This window comes from Callospermophilus lateralis, chromosome 5 (genome assembly GCF_048772815.1).
Source record: "Callospermophilus lateralis isolate mCalLat2 chromosome 5, mCalLat2.hap1, whole genome shotgun sequence".
NCBI classification, from domain to species: domain Eukaryota; kingdom Metazoa; phylum Chordata; class Mammalia; order Rodentia; family Sciuridae; genus Callospermophilus; species Callospermophilus lateralis.
This window is the reverse complement of record NC_135309.1, coordinates 66,409,708-66,425,781: the sequence shown is the minus strand read 5'-3', so window position 1 is coordinate 66,425,781 and position 16,074 is coordinate 66,409,708. Positions and strand designations below refer to the sequence as shown.

General features: G+C 43.6%; 1 protein-coding gene across 2 annotated transcripts in view; it reads right to left on the bottom strand.

The window, feature by feature from the left end:
• The window catches only part of Dpysl3 (dihydropyrimidinase like 3), a 106,460-nt gene that overhangs the window by 8,886 nt on the left and 81,500 nt on the right, over nt 1-16,074 (bottom strand). For both annotated transcript variants that reach the window (XM_076856751.2, XM_076856752.2), the window contains exons 5-10: nt 13,621-13,682; nt 12,651-12,731; nt 8,906-8,974; nt 5,637-5,757; nt 1,964-2,120; nt 1,174-1,315 (exon numbers count right to left, since the gene is read on the bottom strand). In XM_076856751.2, the coding sequence (XP_076712866.1) occupies nt 1,174-1,315; nt 1,964-2,120; nt 5,637-5,757; nt 8,906-8,974; nt 12,651-12,731; nt 13,621-13,682 (632 nt within the window). The remainder of the gene's footprint in view (nt 1-1,173; nt 1,316-1,963; nt 2,121-5,636; nt 5,758-8,905; nt 8,975-12,650; nt 12,732-13,620; nt 13,683-16,074) is intronic.

Here is a 16,074-nt window from a genome sequence, read left to right as displayed (position 1 = left end):
AATTTTGAGGGTTTTTTTTTTTTCATGTACATGCTTGTCTGAGGTGAGGTTTCCAAGTGTTTTTTATTGAGCATATATTACATTGGCAACTCCCAAATATAGTTATGCATCATTTACAATGAGGATATGTTCTGAGAAAACTGTTGGTGGTGATTTTGTTGTTGCGTGAACCTCATAGAGTGTATTTACACAAACCAAGCTGGGCTATCACTAAGTGAGATCATCTTACAGGGCCATTTATATACTCCATCACTGACCTAAATGTCATTATGCAGCACAGGAGGGTGTATATTACTTTTAAACAAATCCGTAGAGTGCCAGCATGCATACATACCTACATACATATGTACATACATTCACAAATACAGAACAGTGTAAAAAAAATACAGAAGCTTAACTATGTGAAAGAAGAGACAAAAGGTTTCATATTTTACCTTTTCAATAAAAAGCCTGAGTAAGGAAAGAATTGCATTTAAAGGCTAGCCTTGAGCTTCTTAGGGACCGGGAAGAGAAGTGAGTCCATGGGTTAACTATGTAGATGAATGGGGCACTAGTTCATATGTATTCTATTTGGTGCTGAATATAGGGAAGTAATTGACTTAATAATAAATTTATTATCAATGATGTTTCAGTCAATTTGCTAAAATCTTGGAGAGGTCTTTATTTACGTGGCTATTTCTTTTACCAGCCCTTGTGATGTAAATGAGGAAAATTAAAAAGTGAGGCCACTTTGCCAGAGATGTTGGTGAACAGCAGCCTGGATGATCTCATGCTCACAATACAGGGCATCCTTGATGAGCAGGATGACTGGGCACAGAATCACTGCTTACCAGTTCAAAGTGCTATGTGTAGACCTTTCAAAGGAAGCCATAGAATGCTCCAAATGAAGAGGATTAATTCACTAGTATTCTAACCGCAGATGACTCATGCAGGGAGGTGAAAGAGCTGTGTGTTGGGTTCTGAGTTCTTAACACTCAAGATGAAGAAGTCTCCTTAGAATCCTAGACCTCGGGACTCATCTCTAGAAGGTAAGTCCCTATACCCCACACCCTGAGCCTCCTCCCCAGGGCAGGCTGGAGGAGCTGTGCCTCAGTCTTAGTTGGTACTGGAGGCTCTGATCTGGCCCATGGATATTTGGGTCCTGGCCACCCTCCCATGACCTCAGTCCCTTACCACGGCCTTGTCCCAGATGACAGACATCCGCTCCTCCACACCGTTGGTGCCCTCAGGAATGGCAGTGAAGTTGTCCTTCCCAATAGCTTTCTGGGCAGTGCTGAAGGTGCAGTGGGCACTGCCAGAGAGCTGCAGATCCCCACTGGAAAAGCAGAAGAGCTCCGTGTGAACAGGTGAGATGGCTGGGGCCCCTCGGGGACCAGAGTCCAGTGTCCTGTGCCAGAGTTTGAAATCCCTTTCCTAACCCTTACTGTCTGTGTGAGCTTGGATGAGATTTTTTTCCCCTCTGTAGGCTCAGTTACCTCATCTGGAAGGTGAGGGGGTGGGATGAGATCATCTCATTTGTAGCAAAACCAAAGGACCTCAAAGGAGTGATGGTCTGATCTTACATGTACACAGAGCAACAAATGAGTATCCCTATAATTCTGGCTAAGTGTCATCATGGTTGACTATTTGAATTTAGGCAAATTATTTAAACTTTTTTGTCTTAGAGTTGCTTAATCTGTAAATTGGGGATAGCAGAGCCTCACTTGTAAAGTTGCTAGGAAGAGCAAGTGAGATCATGTGTGGAGTTTCATCCTAGCTGGGCACACACAGGTATTCACTGCTGTGACCATTACCCACGCTGTAACTGTACTATCATTTGAAATGCAATGGGGGAGAGCCTGTGTTCTGTACTCAAGCCTGCAGGAGAACTTCTAGCTGGTGGACAAAACAACTGCAGCCCCCATCCCAGCTGGCCCCAAGATGCCCCCACAAAACCCCTGCAGCTCTACAATCCTGCACCAACCTGGCTAGCAAGGAGTTGATGTAGTCAGGAGTGGTCGGGTCAGGGCTCAGAGGCGGGGATGTCACAAATGCAGCCGCCTTGGCCCAGTTCTTGCTCCAGTAATGGGTTCCATCTGTACCAAGGCTGGCAGTAATGGGCTCGCCAAAGACCACATTTCCTGGAAGGGGGGAAATAGGCAATGGATTTGCATTAAGTATATGCTGCACTGAGCCATATTTAATCATAGCTCCCAAGCCTACCCAAGGCTATGGCTCTGCTGTGAGGCAGATCTGGGTTCAAGTCCATATTCCCACCTTTTCTAGGCTTTTGTTTTCTTTGTGCTAAATGTGAGCAATTTCATATTACTTGGATAGAAAGAATGTAAGATGCAGTATTAATCCACAAATTTTGAGGCAAATTAAAATTTGAGGCAAAGAAAATATAAGAAAAATATATATTTATTACAAGATTCATCCTTATTTCAGAAATATTAAAATGCAAGGTACGTCCTAGAATGGATGAAATGAGATGATGTCTACTTCCCAGGCTTGTTAAATTAAAGGATTTTTTTTTCAGATATGAAGGATATGGCACGCAGATGATTCTCAGGAAATACATATTTCTTTACCTCCCACTTTTTTTCCATTATAGGGCTCAAAGCCCTGAATGTGCCCTGCATCAATGGGAATGGCTAGATTCTTTTTTATAAGATCACACTTTTGTTTCCAGAAAGTCAAATCCATGTCTGTGGGACAGGAACTCTCATGAGTATTTTTCATTGAGTTTGTTACTTCTTAGTAACAAACTAGGAAAGAAGTGACTTGCTCCAGGAGACCCAACCACCTGAGATGTGGCCATCAATAATGAGGCTGGCTTCTGGAAATCTGTGACGGGAACCAGGGGAATCAGGTGAGGAAGGAAAATAGGAAATACACTGATCTAAGCTTTAGTTGAGCTTCTTAAGGAAGAAGAGACAATGATACAGAAGGCAAAAGATGTCTCATAGAAAATTGGTTGGTACCAAGCTAATCTATGCCAGCACCTTGGGCCAAGGATGCTTTATATATAGCCTCAGTTTTGGTCATCCATCTTTCCTCATCAAAGTTTGTATATGGTCACATTCTGGGAGCCTCTATGGCCAGGATTATCAAGAGATTTTGCTTTGTTTCAATTCCAATCAATTGATAATGATTATCTAGGATTATAGGTAGGGAAGAATCTTAATAATGCTTCTGGTCTCACTAAAAAAAGATTCATGACTGATTAGTGATGTTTGCCATAGGCAAAAGAAGAAAGCAATGGTGTGATTTGCATATAGCAGCCCTGTTTTTATGGGGTGCCCATAAAAAGGATCAACATGTAACTGAGGAGAATGTCAAGAGCTCTCTAAAAATACTGACCAAACTAAAGTATGTAGGACCACAAATAAATGAAAATCAAGGCAAGTACTCAACTACTATTGAGAAAAAATGCACCCTTAACAATGGAGGAACTGTCTCTTTGGGCTACACTTAGCATGGAAATATATATATATATATATATATATATATATATATATATATATATATATATATATATATATAAAGGTTGTCACTAGGAGTACTAAACAGGTCATACTACAATTCCTGCAAATGAAAAGGGTGATGGCAGTGCCCACAACACATGCTTCAGAGTTCCTTAAGAATTCTGCATAAATAATAAATATCTCAGTGCTGGGTATTAGAGTTGGTTCTCATTAAATTGTAGCTTTTTAATATTAATTCTGGGCAGCCATGCTGAGCTGCTTAAGAGCTCTGGTTGCAGGTGATTAAACTCACAAGAACTTAAACAGAAACATGGTCAGGAAAGGAAAAATAAGCACTACGAGCCTCTGCCTTCCTGCTTGGAAGGCTCCTCCCTGAGAATGACAGTCTATGAGATGTTTACTGGCTTCAATCTCAGCAACCAGTTTTTCATCACTGAAATAGGACCTCCCTTCCACCCTGGAGGCACAGCTGCACAAGTTCTCTTGCCAGAGAATCAGGAGCCAGAAGACTAAGGAGGAGGAATTTTCTCTATAAAGTTTGAAATAAGACCAGCATACAACTGAAATGTCCCATGCTCGGGGGTGCCCAGGATATCCTGGTGATGAGTCCCAGGCAAGATAAAGCCATCAGACAGAAGGCATGAGAGGGTGAAGACGGTGGGTGTTTATGGCCAGCATGGTAGGGATGGGGGCCCCCATACAGTTTCTCCTTTCTCTCTCTCCCTGTCTCCACCACCAAGAATGGGTACAGAACATTGGGCTGCTTTCCTGCTTTCCAATGACTCACACCACACAGGGGAACAACTGCTATTTCACTTGAAGCATTTAAATACTGCAAGAGAAAACAGCAAGTCTACTATGAACACGAGGAGGTGGAAGATGCCTCAGAACCTACCTCAGACAAGTGATACGCCTCCTTCCCATAAGAAAGGGAATGCCCTCAGCCAGAGGCCAGGCAGTTGAAAACCCAGCTGGCCATCAGCTGGGACTATTCTTAGCCACTCCAGTCACTCACCCACACATGGCGTTTTTTAGACTAGTTGGGCAGATGAATCACTCATCTTGGGTCTCTCCACCACCAGGGTAGACACTGACACTACACAGCAGTAGCCACTGCACAACTAGGCAAGGTGAAATCTCTTTCACAACCAAGCACAGAACCTTTATCTCCAGCTTCTCCACCATACCGTTCATTTCCCCAACTTCACAACCGAGCCCATTAGTCTGCCACTGAGGACAGGGACCAAAACAGAGAGCTTTGAAATGGGAGTACACTTAAGCTAAGCACAAGTCAAGCAACTGAAACCCAAGTAAACAGGAGTAGAGAAAAGGAGAAGGCAGAAGCTGACAGGGATAGAGCCCCAGGTCATGAAGCCATGGTTTTAGACAACCTCTGGAGACCCATTCAGCCCCTTTGCTAAAATACCTTGTGCTAAACTGTGTGCTCAGGTAGTAGGGCCCAGTCCCTGCATTCTGCCCTCAATCCTGGCCACATTAGACCATCCATCCCCACAGCTGTCTTTGATGCAGGGATGTGAATATGGTCACAACCAAGACAATCACATGCTCCTGGATGTTATTGCTTGAGCTGCTGCAAAAGATGTGTTCTACTTTTCCATCATGTCTCACCAAGAACTGAGGAAAAAAGGTGTCTCCTGGCTTCTATTCTTGTCACATACTGAACATAAAGCCATCAGGCAGGAAAGAGAGTCAGGAAGGGAATAAGAGTGATAGAGTCCTAATGCCACTGTTGAAGCCCCTCAATCGAGCTATGCCTGAAATACCCACAACCAACCAATGACTTCTGTTTGCTTGTTGAAGCCAGTTGGGGGTAATCAGTGCAATGGAGACTAGTAAGTCCATTTATAAAGTTCAGATAATGTGAACCGAAAATGACAGATCAAAAAGAGGAAGGAAGGTGCACTGAGTCTCAGAAGAACTGATTTGAGCTGTGTTGTCTTAGACAAATCACTGCCTCTGTTTGCTCATATACAGGTGGAAGAAATCTCAAGATCCTGGGCGTAGCAGAGGCTCTCTAGAGAGCAAGGCAATAAGGCAGTCAGCACTGATACTACATGGACCAGCCAGGGAGGGAAGGATGGACCAGCCAGGGAGGAAAGGGGCTTTGCAGTACATCACTGGCTCTAAGATCTTAGAAGCACAAATCACCTTTTTTCCTGGCTTGTGAGATGAGATCGGCCGCACTCTTGCTCATGACCTTGGTGATGTACAGGGGGCAGTTGGTCTGGCTGGCGATGGTGATGGCACGGAACACAGCCTCAGCTTCCAGCTGCAGGAAAAAAGAAGGTTTCCAGGAGTCCATAGGAACCTGAGCCTCACCCCGTCATGCAGCATTCCACATACTGTGAGCTATGAAGAGGTTCAAACCCTGGCAGGGTCTGGAAGAGGATGGCCTCAGACCCACCCCTCCTGCTGTGTCTCTTCACTTAGCTCCTTGGTGCCTCCACCCTCCCTGGTAAAATGGAGGTAAGAGAGGGTGAAGCACAGGACTGCTGCCTGAGATTATCACTTAACAGAGTAAGTACTGATCTCTGGAAAGCCAGAGTTTTCCCTGTACCTCCTCTCTCTCCTTTCCCTGGGGTATCACAAATACTGCACCCAAACGGAGGCCTCTGCTCCCTATTCTTCTCAGGGAAAATTCTTTGGGAAAATACAACCACCCCACCATCCACTCTGGAATAACCAGTAAAGGCAATTAGGCATGTGGCTCCTCAAATCCTTCCCTGCAGCAATAGGTGGTCAGCAAAGGGTTAATTCGAGGAGGCATTTCTTATAAAAATAATTCCCAGGCTTCTCAGCACAAAGACTTCTTTTATTATTGATCTCTTCCATCCCACCCTAGTGTAGAATTCATGTTTTCAAATATGCTAAGTAACCCAGTTGCATTTATTAAGCAAGAAGTAATGTGTTTTCCCTTATTTTATTAACAAAGTAGGATCCAAGAGCTCTCGCATGGCCTGATTCTGAGTCCTGATTCTGCTTCAGGCTGTGTGACTTCAGGAACCTTGCACAACTTCTCAATACCTTATTTCCTTGTCTTTGATGTGGTGATACTAACAGGACCTGACAACCAAGGCTGCTGGGAGGATTAAATGAGTTAATCCTCCCACTCCTGGGCCAAAGCAAGTGTCCCCTGAAGAGTGGCTCTAGGTCTTACTGCTGATCACAGTTTCTGACCAGGTGAGAGTCTGTGTTACTACTCAAAGCCCAAGTTAGTTCAATTGAGCCCAGAGCAGAGACATTGGCATTTTTCCATTCAATCAGCAACAGATCCCTTTTGTTTGGATATGACTTTCTGGTTTGCCTGTGTAGCCCAGTGCTTTAAAAAGAAAAAAAAAAAAAAAAAAAAACACCAAAAAATAGCTTGCAGATGCCCAGTGGTTGTATAATGCAAACCAGTGACTACTTGTGGTGGATGCAGATCAGTAGAAAGGCTCCAGGAACTTGATGACTGAGCTAGTGCCCCTCAAGCTGCACTTCATTCCATGCAGACAAGATTCTGGAGGCCCCTTAGTGCAGGTGAATGCAGTCTCCCATCTGAAGCACCCAGAGTCCCTACCCAGGAGTGGCTGCTTTGTGCCTTGGGTTCTACTCTGAACAGCATCACTTGAGATGGAATCTGCGTGTGTGCTCTGAGTTGAAGAAGGGTCGGCTCCTCCTACACTCATTCCTACCCCCTCATGCTCCCCCTTGACCTCAGCCCTGACCCCTTTGATGTCATTCCCTCCAGAACTGCAGGTTCTTCCAGACTTCGACAACATGACTATCTTTGGAAGGTTACATCACCTTCCAACTTCACCCAAAAGGGTTTCCAGGGTTGTAGAGATTTGCAGTTCAGAGGTTTTTTTTTTTTGTTTTTTTTTTTTTTTTTTTTTTACTAAAAAGGAGACCGAACTGAGAGAAGGTTGGGATGGTGGGGGTGGGGAGGAGGTTGAAAAAACAAACCAAGGAACAAAAATAGACTTTGTTCTGAAATCCCCTGGCTGCTGCTGAAGAAATCCCTCTTGCCAGCACATCTCTCCAGTGACCAGCATTTACAAAGTTTCACAAACAGTGCTGATCATTCTGGCTTGCTCACACTGCATAAATGATTATCCAATCCTTCAAACATGATCAGTCAGTGGCTTAACTTCTCTGAGCCTCAGCTTCTTTACCTGTGCAATACAATGCCAACTACCTAGAGCAGCAGCAAGGATAACTGAGGTAATCTATGCAGTTAGTACAGACTCAGGTGTGTAAGCTTCCCAAAGCACCCAGAATTACTAAAGAGACAGACATCTCAGGAACACCTTGTACAATTAGAATCCTGATCACAAACTTATACATTATTTCAATGGGCAACAAAAATGTTACTAGACACCAGGGAGTTTCTGGGAGTTGATAATGTTCTCTATCACCACCTGTGTGCTTCTTGAAGTGTATCCAATTTGTGAAAAGCAATCGCATAAGCATTGTTCCTTATGACGGGAACAATTTTCTGTATCTATTGATTACATTTCAATTTTTAAAAAAAGTTCTAGAAGCAATGTGCAATGGAATGGCATCTTTTCTGGTTCTGATTCTTTCTTTTACCTCTTGTAGAGTTTGGAACAACAGAAACAGGATTTGCTTCACTGACATGAAGAGCTTTAAATTCACTCCAGGTACCTGTCCCTGGTTGCTGTCCCAAAGCCAAGTTGCTGTCAGCATATGGGCAGCCTCAGCTCTATGCCCCATGCCAGCAGGTAAGTTGTGGACATCCCAGAGAAATGTGATCAGTCACTAGTCACTAGTCACTAGTTATTGGCTCTTCAGCTGCTAAACATAGGTGCACATCATCATTTATTTTATATGTGGGAAACTTCCATACCAGGATATAATCATCACCTTATGCAAATCAATGGGCATGGTCCCTGTGAAAAACTCATGGGGCAAAATTTTGCAAGACTCAAAACACAAAATGAAATAAAGAGTAAGTACAAATGTCTCCAAGATTCACAATGATTAAGAAAGAAATTAGAAACTTAACATTCCTACTGAAAATCCAGAGGACACTGCAACTTGTATTATCTTTAGAGAGATTAAGGGGTCAAAAGGAAGTATCTCCTTTACATTCCTTTCTAATTTTCTCACAGCCCTTGAGCCAGGGTCAGTCCAAAGTGGTCTTTGAAAGAAATGTTCCAATACTGCTGTCTTGGTATTTATAAATTCTCATCACCTTTCAGCAATATTTACTCCTACCCTGTATATACGTGTGGCTCAGGAAAATAGATCAAACAGAAACACTTCAAAATCAAAGGAGTGGCAGGCCATGGCTAGGTGGCCAGGACTGTGAAAAGAAGAGTCTCCCAGAAGATGCTAGTAAAAAAGAGAGCCCCCATTGCTACTGCTTCTGTCTCCCCTTCCCCACCCGCTAGGCCTCCAGCCCTGTAACATACCTCCTCTGGTCTGCTCAGAACATGTCCTTCTGGGCCAGTTATCCCAATTTCCAACATCCGGGTTTGCTCCTAGAATGAGAAAAAAAGTTTTAAAGTTCTTCAACGAGTTTAGCTAAGATTTAAAAAAAAAAATTACACTTGTATGTTCTGATCAAAAAATGTGCTTGAGAAGAAAAAATGTCTCTGAAACAAATATATTAATTCTATATTTATAATTACATTATAGGGTAGAGTCTTAACTAAAAAGTGGGGGGAAAATTTAAGCGTGGTTTCCTTTTATTAGGAGGAAGACAGTGAGTCTATTAAAGGGTCCACTTTTTGTCTGCATTAAGCATCAGAAGTCACATCAAATCACTTACTTGTCATCTATTTCAGCTGCCTCTGAGCATACGCTTGCTTAACTTGTTGGTTTGTTCATTCATGCACTTTAAACCCTTTTATTAAACAAAATGGGCTGAGTATCAGCTTCATGCTAGGCTCTGGGTTAAGCACTTGAATTAAAGTGATATAGCCTCTGACCTCACGGAGTTTATGGTTTAGTGCTGCATTCCCCAAAGTGTGGTTCACCCACCACCTACATCACAATCACCTGAGCTGCTTTTGTAGTGATGAAGATTTCTGGCCCTATTCTGGCCTTCAGATCAGAAGATGCAAGGCTGAATCCTAGCAATCTACAGTTAACAAATCCCTCTCAGTTTTTATGCTTTAACACCGTGGCTTAAATTAATAGATTCAGAATTTAATCAGACAAAATAATGCCTCTAGATAGCATTACTTAAATTAGTGTTTTGGTTCAAATTCTATTTAACTATGTTGTGGATACTGCAGAACTGCCTGCCCCTCGTGGTTGGTTGCTAAATTCCTCTGACTTCTGGCCAGCTTTCACAAAGAAGCAGGTGGCTGGGCAGTGAACACACACAGGGGCTAATTGGAACTGGCAGAAACCCTAAGCCACTACATCTACAGTTTTGCTGGCATTCACTCTGAAATAACTGGTTCCTAAGAACTTCTGCTCCAGCAAGCCTAGCCTAATGGCCTGGGAGTATCCTGTTATTGAAGGGGAAATGGTTAATGGAGCAAGCCTTGTCTCACTTTGCAACTATGGGATCTAGAAGAAAGAATTCTGACCACCTGGAAAAGAACTCCTCTTCTTTTTTTATGGAATAAAAAGGCAAATGCAAATGCAGGTACAAAACCAATACAAAAAGGGAAGAACAAAAAACCCAACAAGGTCAGAAACTGATTTTTTCCTGGTGAAGCATCTCCACTTTTCATTCTTGCAGTTTTCATTGGTTGAGTCTGGACTGAATAATATTTCTTCCAAACTCTTGTGGGTATTCACTCTGAATTGCCCCCAAGTAATTAAAGGTGAAGGCTCACAGCCAGAGCATCTTGGATCTTACATGAAACTCGCTTTCTGCATGGTGCAGGTGTGCAAGGATAATGCAGAGGGTGAAGCTAGCTCACTCAGTCATTTCCAAACACATTCACCAGGGTTACATCTTCAACATACAAATTCCTGAACCCTACTACTGAACTACTCAATCAGAATCTCTGGAATCCATAAAACCTAGTGATTCTAACGTATTGCTCATGTTGGGAAGCCCTACTCTAAAATCCATGGTTCTCCTACAGCTGCAAGATTAGAAATGGCAACATGAAGACCATCAATGGTACCTGACCATTGGGGTACCAGGGCAGTGAGGCATTCATCAGTTACAACCAAATAGCAGATGTGGTCATGGAACCATTGTAGCTTGTGCCAAGTGAGAAAAGGAGCCCATTCTTCATCCTCCCTCTCCAAGGCCTGGCACATAGTAGGCCTCTCAGACTATCTGCCAATTTGAAAATTTGAAACTTGCCCTTGTTGGTACCCCAAGGAAAAGACTTCTCACTCTAAAGTCACTTGCAGAAATGCAGCAAGGAAACTCAGTATAGCAGCTGTCTCCATTTAGACAATGTGATAAAATCTTTCAGTTCAAGCTGAATTTAATAAACACACACAAAGAAACTCATCCAAATGGAAAAATGCCCTTATTCCTTTCCTGACTGAGAACAGATCTCCCCAAGGTAGGAGAAGAGTGGGGGTGCAGGGGGACCAGAGAAACAAACGTCTGCCCTGAGAGGCCACAAGGGGAAAGGAGCTGAGACGAGGGTCTGAGGGCTGGAGTCCCTTTGCCTCTACTGAGGCTGGAATGAAGGAGCCAGGAGTTTGGATTCCAGCTGGGGGGCGGGCTGGGACCTCCGGCTCCCCAGCTTAACACTTGGAGACAGAGGACTAGCAGTCCTGACGGCACCTCCCCCAGGAGCAAGGCAACTGGGCCCTCTATGGAGAATGATTTCCTTATGTCTGGGTATGTGGGGGATGCAGGAGCAGGCGCTGGTAGGGGCCTAATTAGTCTCCTTGGTCATAAGTGAAAGGAAACTGCACAGTTGGCTCCTCTCCCCCACAAGCGAGAACATTCAGAGTCTGAAATCACAACAGCTGGAGCCCTGCACTGCAGGGGCACTGTGTCCCCAGGGGGCCTGTGACTGGGCTTGAGAAGCAAGGTACCCCAGACACACCATCTCTGGGTAAAGATGCCCCCTGAGGCAAATCACTTTAGAGGTTGACATCTATTTTTCCTAGTTATCTCCTGTGATCTTTGGGCCAATCCCTCTGAGCCTCAATGCTCTTGTCTATGAAACAGGGAGGATAGTAGCATCTTTGGAGGGCTGGAAGATAACTAAATGAGAATATGCTACAGCACTCACCAGTGCCTGGCACATAGCAGAAAGTGTTCACCGAACTGCACCTGCTAGGAAGCTAATGGGTCTGAGATGAGGGTCTGCCTAGGCATGGCTCCACACCCCTGCCAGTCACATTCACCAAGTCCCAGACATCTGAAATGAAGGCACAGCCTGGTACTTGTGAGTATGGAATGCATCCGCTTTGGCTTACTTTTATAGCCCAGTGCCTGGTGCAAAGTACTCAGGACACATTCTTTCAAAGAATGAATGATGGTTCTCACTGGTGCTAGCCAGTAGACTGAGAGAGCTCCCTCTTCTATCTTGGTTGCTTCCTCCTAGCAGAGGCCAATGCTGAATGTTCCTGAGATAAAGCAAATCCTGCCTAGGACACATCTGTTCATCTATTCCATTAAGCAACCAAGGAGATGGAGTGGGAGTGGCTCTCTGCTTCCTTATAAATGGTCAATTGGACCTTGGGGCCTCTGCTTTCATCACTCTTTCCTTGGTTTTTCAATGGGATTTCTAGGAAATGCATGAGATGTCTGATTCCCCCAAGACCTAAATTTTATTATCTAAGGCAGCAGGTTCACCAGACTTGGATTGGATTCCTGGCTTCTGAGAAATGCTGCCTTAGGGATTTTTTTTAGGACAGAGAATGTTCTACAGCTTTGACTCATTTTCGGGAGAGAATCAGCACTGCCTTTCCATTAAATGGCCCAAATTGAAAGCCTCTTCTTTCAAAATTCCCATTCTGATTCTCCAGGAGGACCAGACAGCTTCCTATTGTACAGCATCTTCTAGTTTCTCTGTGTTTGTCTTCATCCCCCCTCCTTTCACCTTTTGTGCAGACTGTAAGATTCTTTGGGGCAAGTTCTGCCATTAGTAACCTGCTTATGATGGAGCCTTGCACATGCTGAGAGCTGAAGCAACGCTGAACAAATAAGGAAACAAATGGAAGCAGACCCAGAAAGCAATGCCCAAACAGAAAGCATGCCCCATGGAGCAAAGGGGTTACCTGGGCAATGATATCTCCGTTCTCGGCATGGACTTGGGCAATGGCTCCCAGTTCTCCCAGGCAGGTGAAGATCTCATAGAGCTGAAATAGAAATGAATCTTTGTCCCCTTCACAGCCACTTTGAGCAACTTCACATAAAGACCAATTACTAAAGTCAGAGCTAAAATAAATGGAGTAAACCAGAAGATATCAGGGACTAGGAAAACAGACTAAAATATGCATGAGCAAAGAGGAGTGTAGTCCAAAGAAACTCTCTCGGAGGTCCTATCTAAATGCAGAACCTGTCATGACTCCTGGAGAGGCAGGACAAACATGTGACGAAGTGCTGCTGGCCCCTCTCCTCTGCCTCTGACACACATTTTTAATGGAATCACTTCCTACCGAGCTGAGATACAGCTTTAGAATCTTTCTCAACAAGGGCTCCAGAAAGGCATTAACAGCCCTGTCACAGCTAACACAAAACATGAAACCCTTATCTCTGAACGACTCAAGACAGACCTACCTTCACCTTTTAACCAGGAGGTATGGGAACTAATTTCTTACATTTCCTGTGATACTGGAGATTGGTCTAACACCAACACATGACATGACTTTCTAGGGACAGAGTCAGAGGCAAGCTGATACAATTAGTCCAAATGGCAGGAGGCCCTCCCGATCTTGTAGGCAAAGAGCCCCACACGTCCACTGAGTTTATAAGGGATCATTCTATAGATGGAGATTTAGGCATGCCCTTCCTCTTTGCCTTCAAGAAAGCTGCTCCTAGTGGAAATCTAGCTCTCTGTCTTGCCATAGGCACTCTGCCCATTACCTTATTTTAAATGCAGCATGAACTGCAAGGACTTCAAGAAGCACGCCCGCCCAGCAGTCTCCCACAGTGACCACAGTGACTCATGTCAGAAGGGCCAAGGTCAACAGCAACACTATGAAATTTGTCAAAATACCCCAAACCACATAGCAAATGTGTTGTTACCTCTGTGTTGGACACTTGATATAAATCCTTATAGGCCATGTAAACCATGAAGGAGTTAACCCCTGCAAGACAAGGACGGGAGAAAAAACAGGAGATATTATCACAACCACCCTTCATCTTTACTCCCACTCTGTCACCCATGGGACCCAAGTACATTACTCAGGTGCTTGTTCAATATAAATCAGATACTCGGAATCCTCCAAGAACGTTCTACTATACCCGCCCCTCTCCTATAAAAATCAGTAGTTCCTAAGTGATGTCACAGCAGAATGGTCTCTTCTTCTGCCCTACTTTTCACCTTCCACCTCCAGCACAGCAGCCCAGGAGGCAAATAAACTGACATTGCCCCCAAGCAGCAGACACCATGGAGAATCAGTCTAGCACAGTAGCTGTGGTTACTCACTGGGGTGAGTGGATCCACCACATATTTCAGTGAGTTGAGAGTACTTAACTCCCTGGGCCTTGATTTCCTCATCCATAACATGGAAAAATAACAATATCCTACTTCATAAGGTGGCTGTGCACATTGACATGTGTTGTTACCTCTGTGTTGGACACTTAATACAAAACAGTGGTTGACAATGGTTGATAACACATTGAAGGACAGTTCTGACCACCCATTTTGACAGAATGCTGGTCTCCACATGGGTCTCCTGGGATATGTTTATCTCACTATTAATGAATGCTTTCTCCACTACCATGCCTGTGCAGGGTGTGGTATCCAAGAGGAGAATGAAGGAAACAAAATTAAACTCTTTAAAACCTACTTCTAAGATGCCAGCAGGCATAGGAATCTTTTCTGTTAAACAAATTTGTACTTCTGATTATATCTATAGATATTGTTTTCTGTAAAAAAAACAAAAACAGAAAAACTACTTTTGCTTTCCATTCTCTCCAGTTTGTTTAAAGAGTAAAGTTCAAATTCAAATCTGGATATGTCAACCTAATAATACTCCTTGTGATTTTATAACAAAAAAGATATTTGCCCTACATGCAGTTTTAAGAATTGTTTTTCAGCCAAATATGGCACACACCTGTAATCCCAGCGGCTCAGGAGGCTGAGACAGGAGGACTACAAGTTCAAAGTCAGCCTCAGAAATTTAGCTAGGCCCTAAGCAACTTTATAAGACCTTGTCTCAAAATAAAAAATAAAAATGGCCTGGGAATGTGGCTGAGTGGTTAAGCACTGCTGGGTTTAATCTCTGGTATCAGAGGGAAAGAGAGAGGGAGAGAGAGATCAATTCCAACTTTGGGAACTAGAAGAGCTAATAGAGGCAGAAAACAAGTTTTTAATACCTAAGTCATAAGAGTTATAAGGAAAGAGCTATTTAATTTTCACCCAAAATAAATAGGTGGGACTTGGGAATAGGGGATCATTTTGAGGAAAGGAAGACAATTTTGGTCTTTAACCATTAAGGCCATCTCAGCCCACAGTGTTCCAGGCCAAAAATGGATTATAATTTGAGAACATCCCTACCCAGAGTGGTTCAACTCAGGGCAGTTTTCCCCAACACTACCCTTTCGGAAAGCCTCTATGTCACCCATGCAATGACCCGACCCTATGTGGTTGTTAAAACCACTCAACTTTCTACCCCTGTTGAGATACCCTGAGTAAAAGAAGATACAGAGAGAAGGCAGGGAGCTAATGTCACTTTCTGTGTCCCCAAGGGTTGGGTAGGGCTTGGGGATAAGGAGATGGATAGAAAGAACAGCTCATCTTTTGAGGGTTCATCATTTCCCCTCAACCCGGGCACACACTCTTTGCTGAGCTCCTAGCATTATCTAGACAACTAATATGATAACCGTGCTTGCATCTTGAGGCATGTGTTCTGTTGCTCTGCTTGGGATGGCTTCCTTTTGCATTGGATGCTCAGCAGAGGCACCTGGACTTCCCTAAATCCTTTGGGCTGCTTCACAGTGCTGAGCACATGATACCTAGGTGTGCATGTGTCAGGTATGTGGGTACATGTGTTGAAGAGCTAAGGACCAAATCATAGAAAGAAGTAGAGAACAGAAGACTCTAATAATATAATGGGACCTAAATCATGTCCTCATTGAGAGAACACACACATACACACACACACACACACACACAATTTTCATATCCTATGTTCCTAGCCCATGTAACCAACATATCTTTGTTCTTTTCCTTAGGATGCTTTTGTAACATAATAATAATGGTTTATGACTTTGGAGTCAAAATGATAGAGGCTAAAAAAAAATTCCTAATTTCATATTTGCTAACCATGTGACCTTCTGTAGGGTAAGTGAAACTCTCCTTAGATTTTTCCTCGAAAAAAATGAGTAACACTGCCCAGAGGGGAACAGCATTGACTTTGAATAGATCTACTGCTTACTAACTCTGTGATCTTAGGCACTTAATCTGACCCTGAGCATCTCCATCTGCAAAGCAGGAGTAATGATCTCCAGCTCATGAGGATCCTGTGGGAAGTA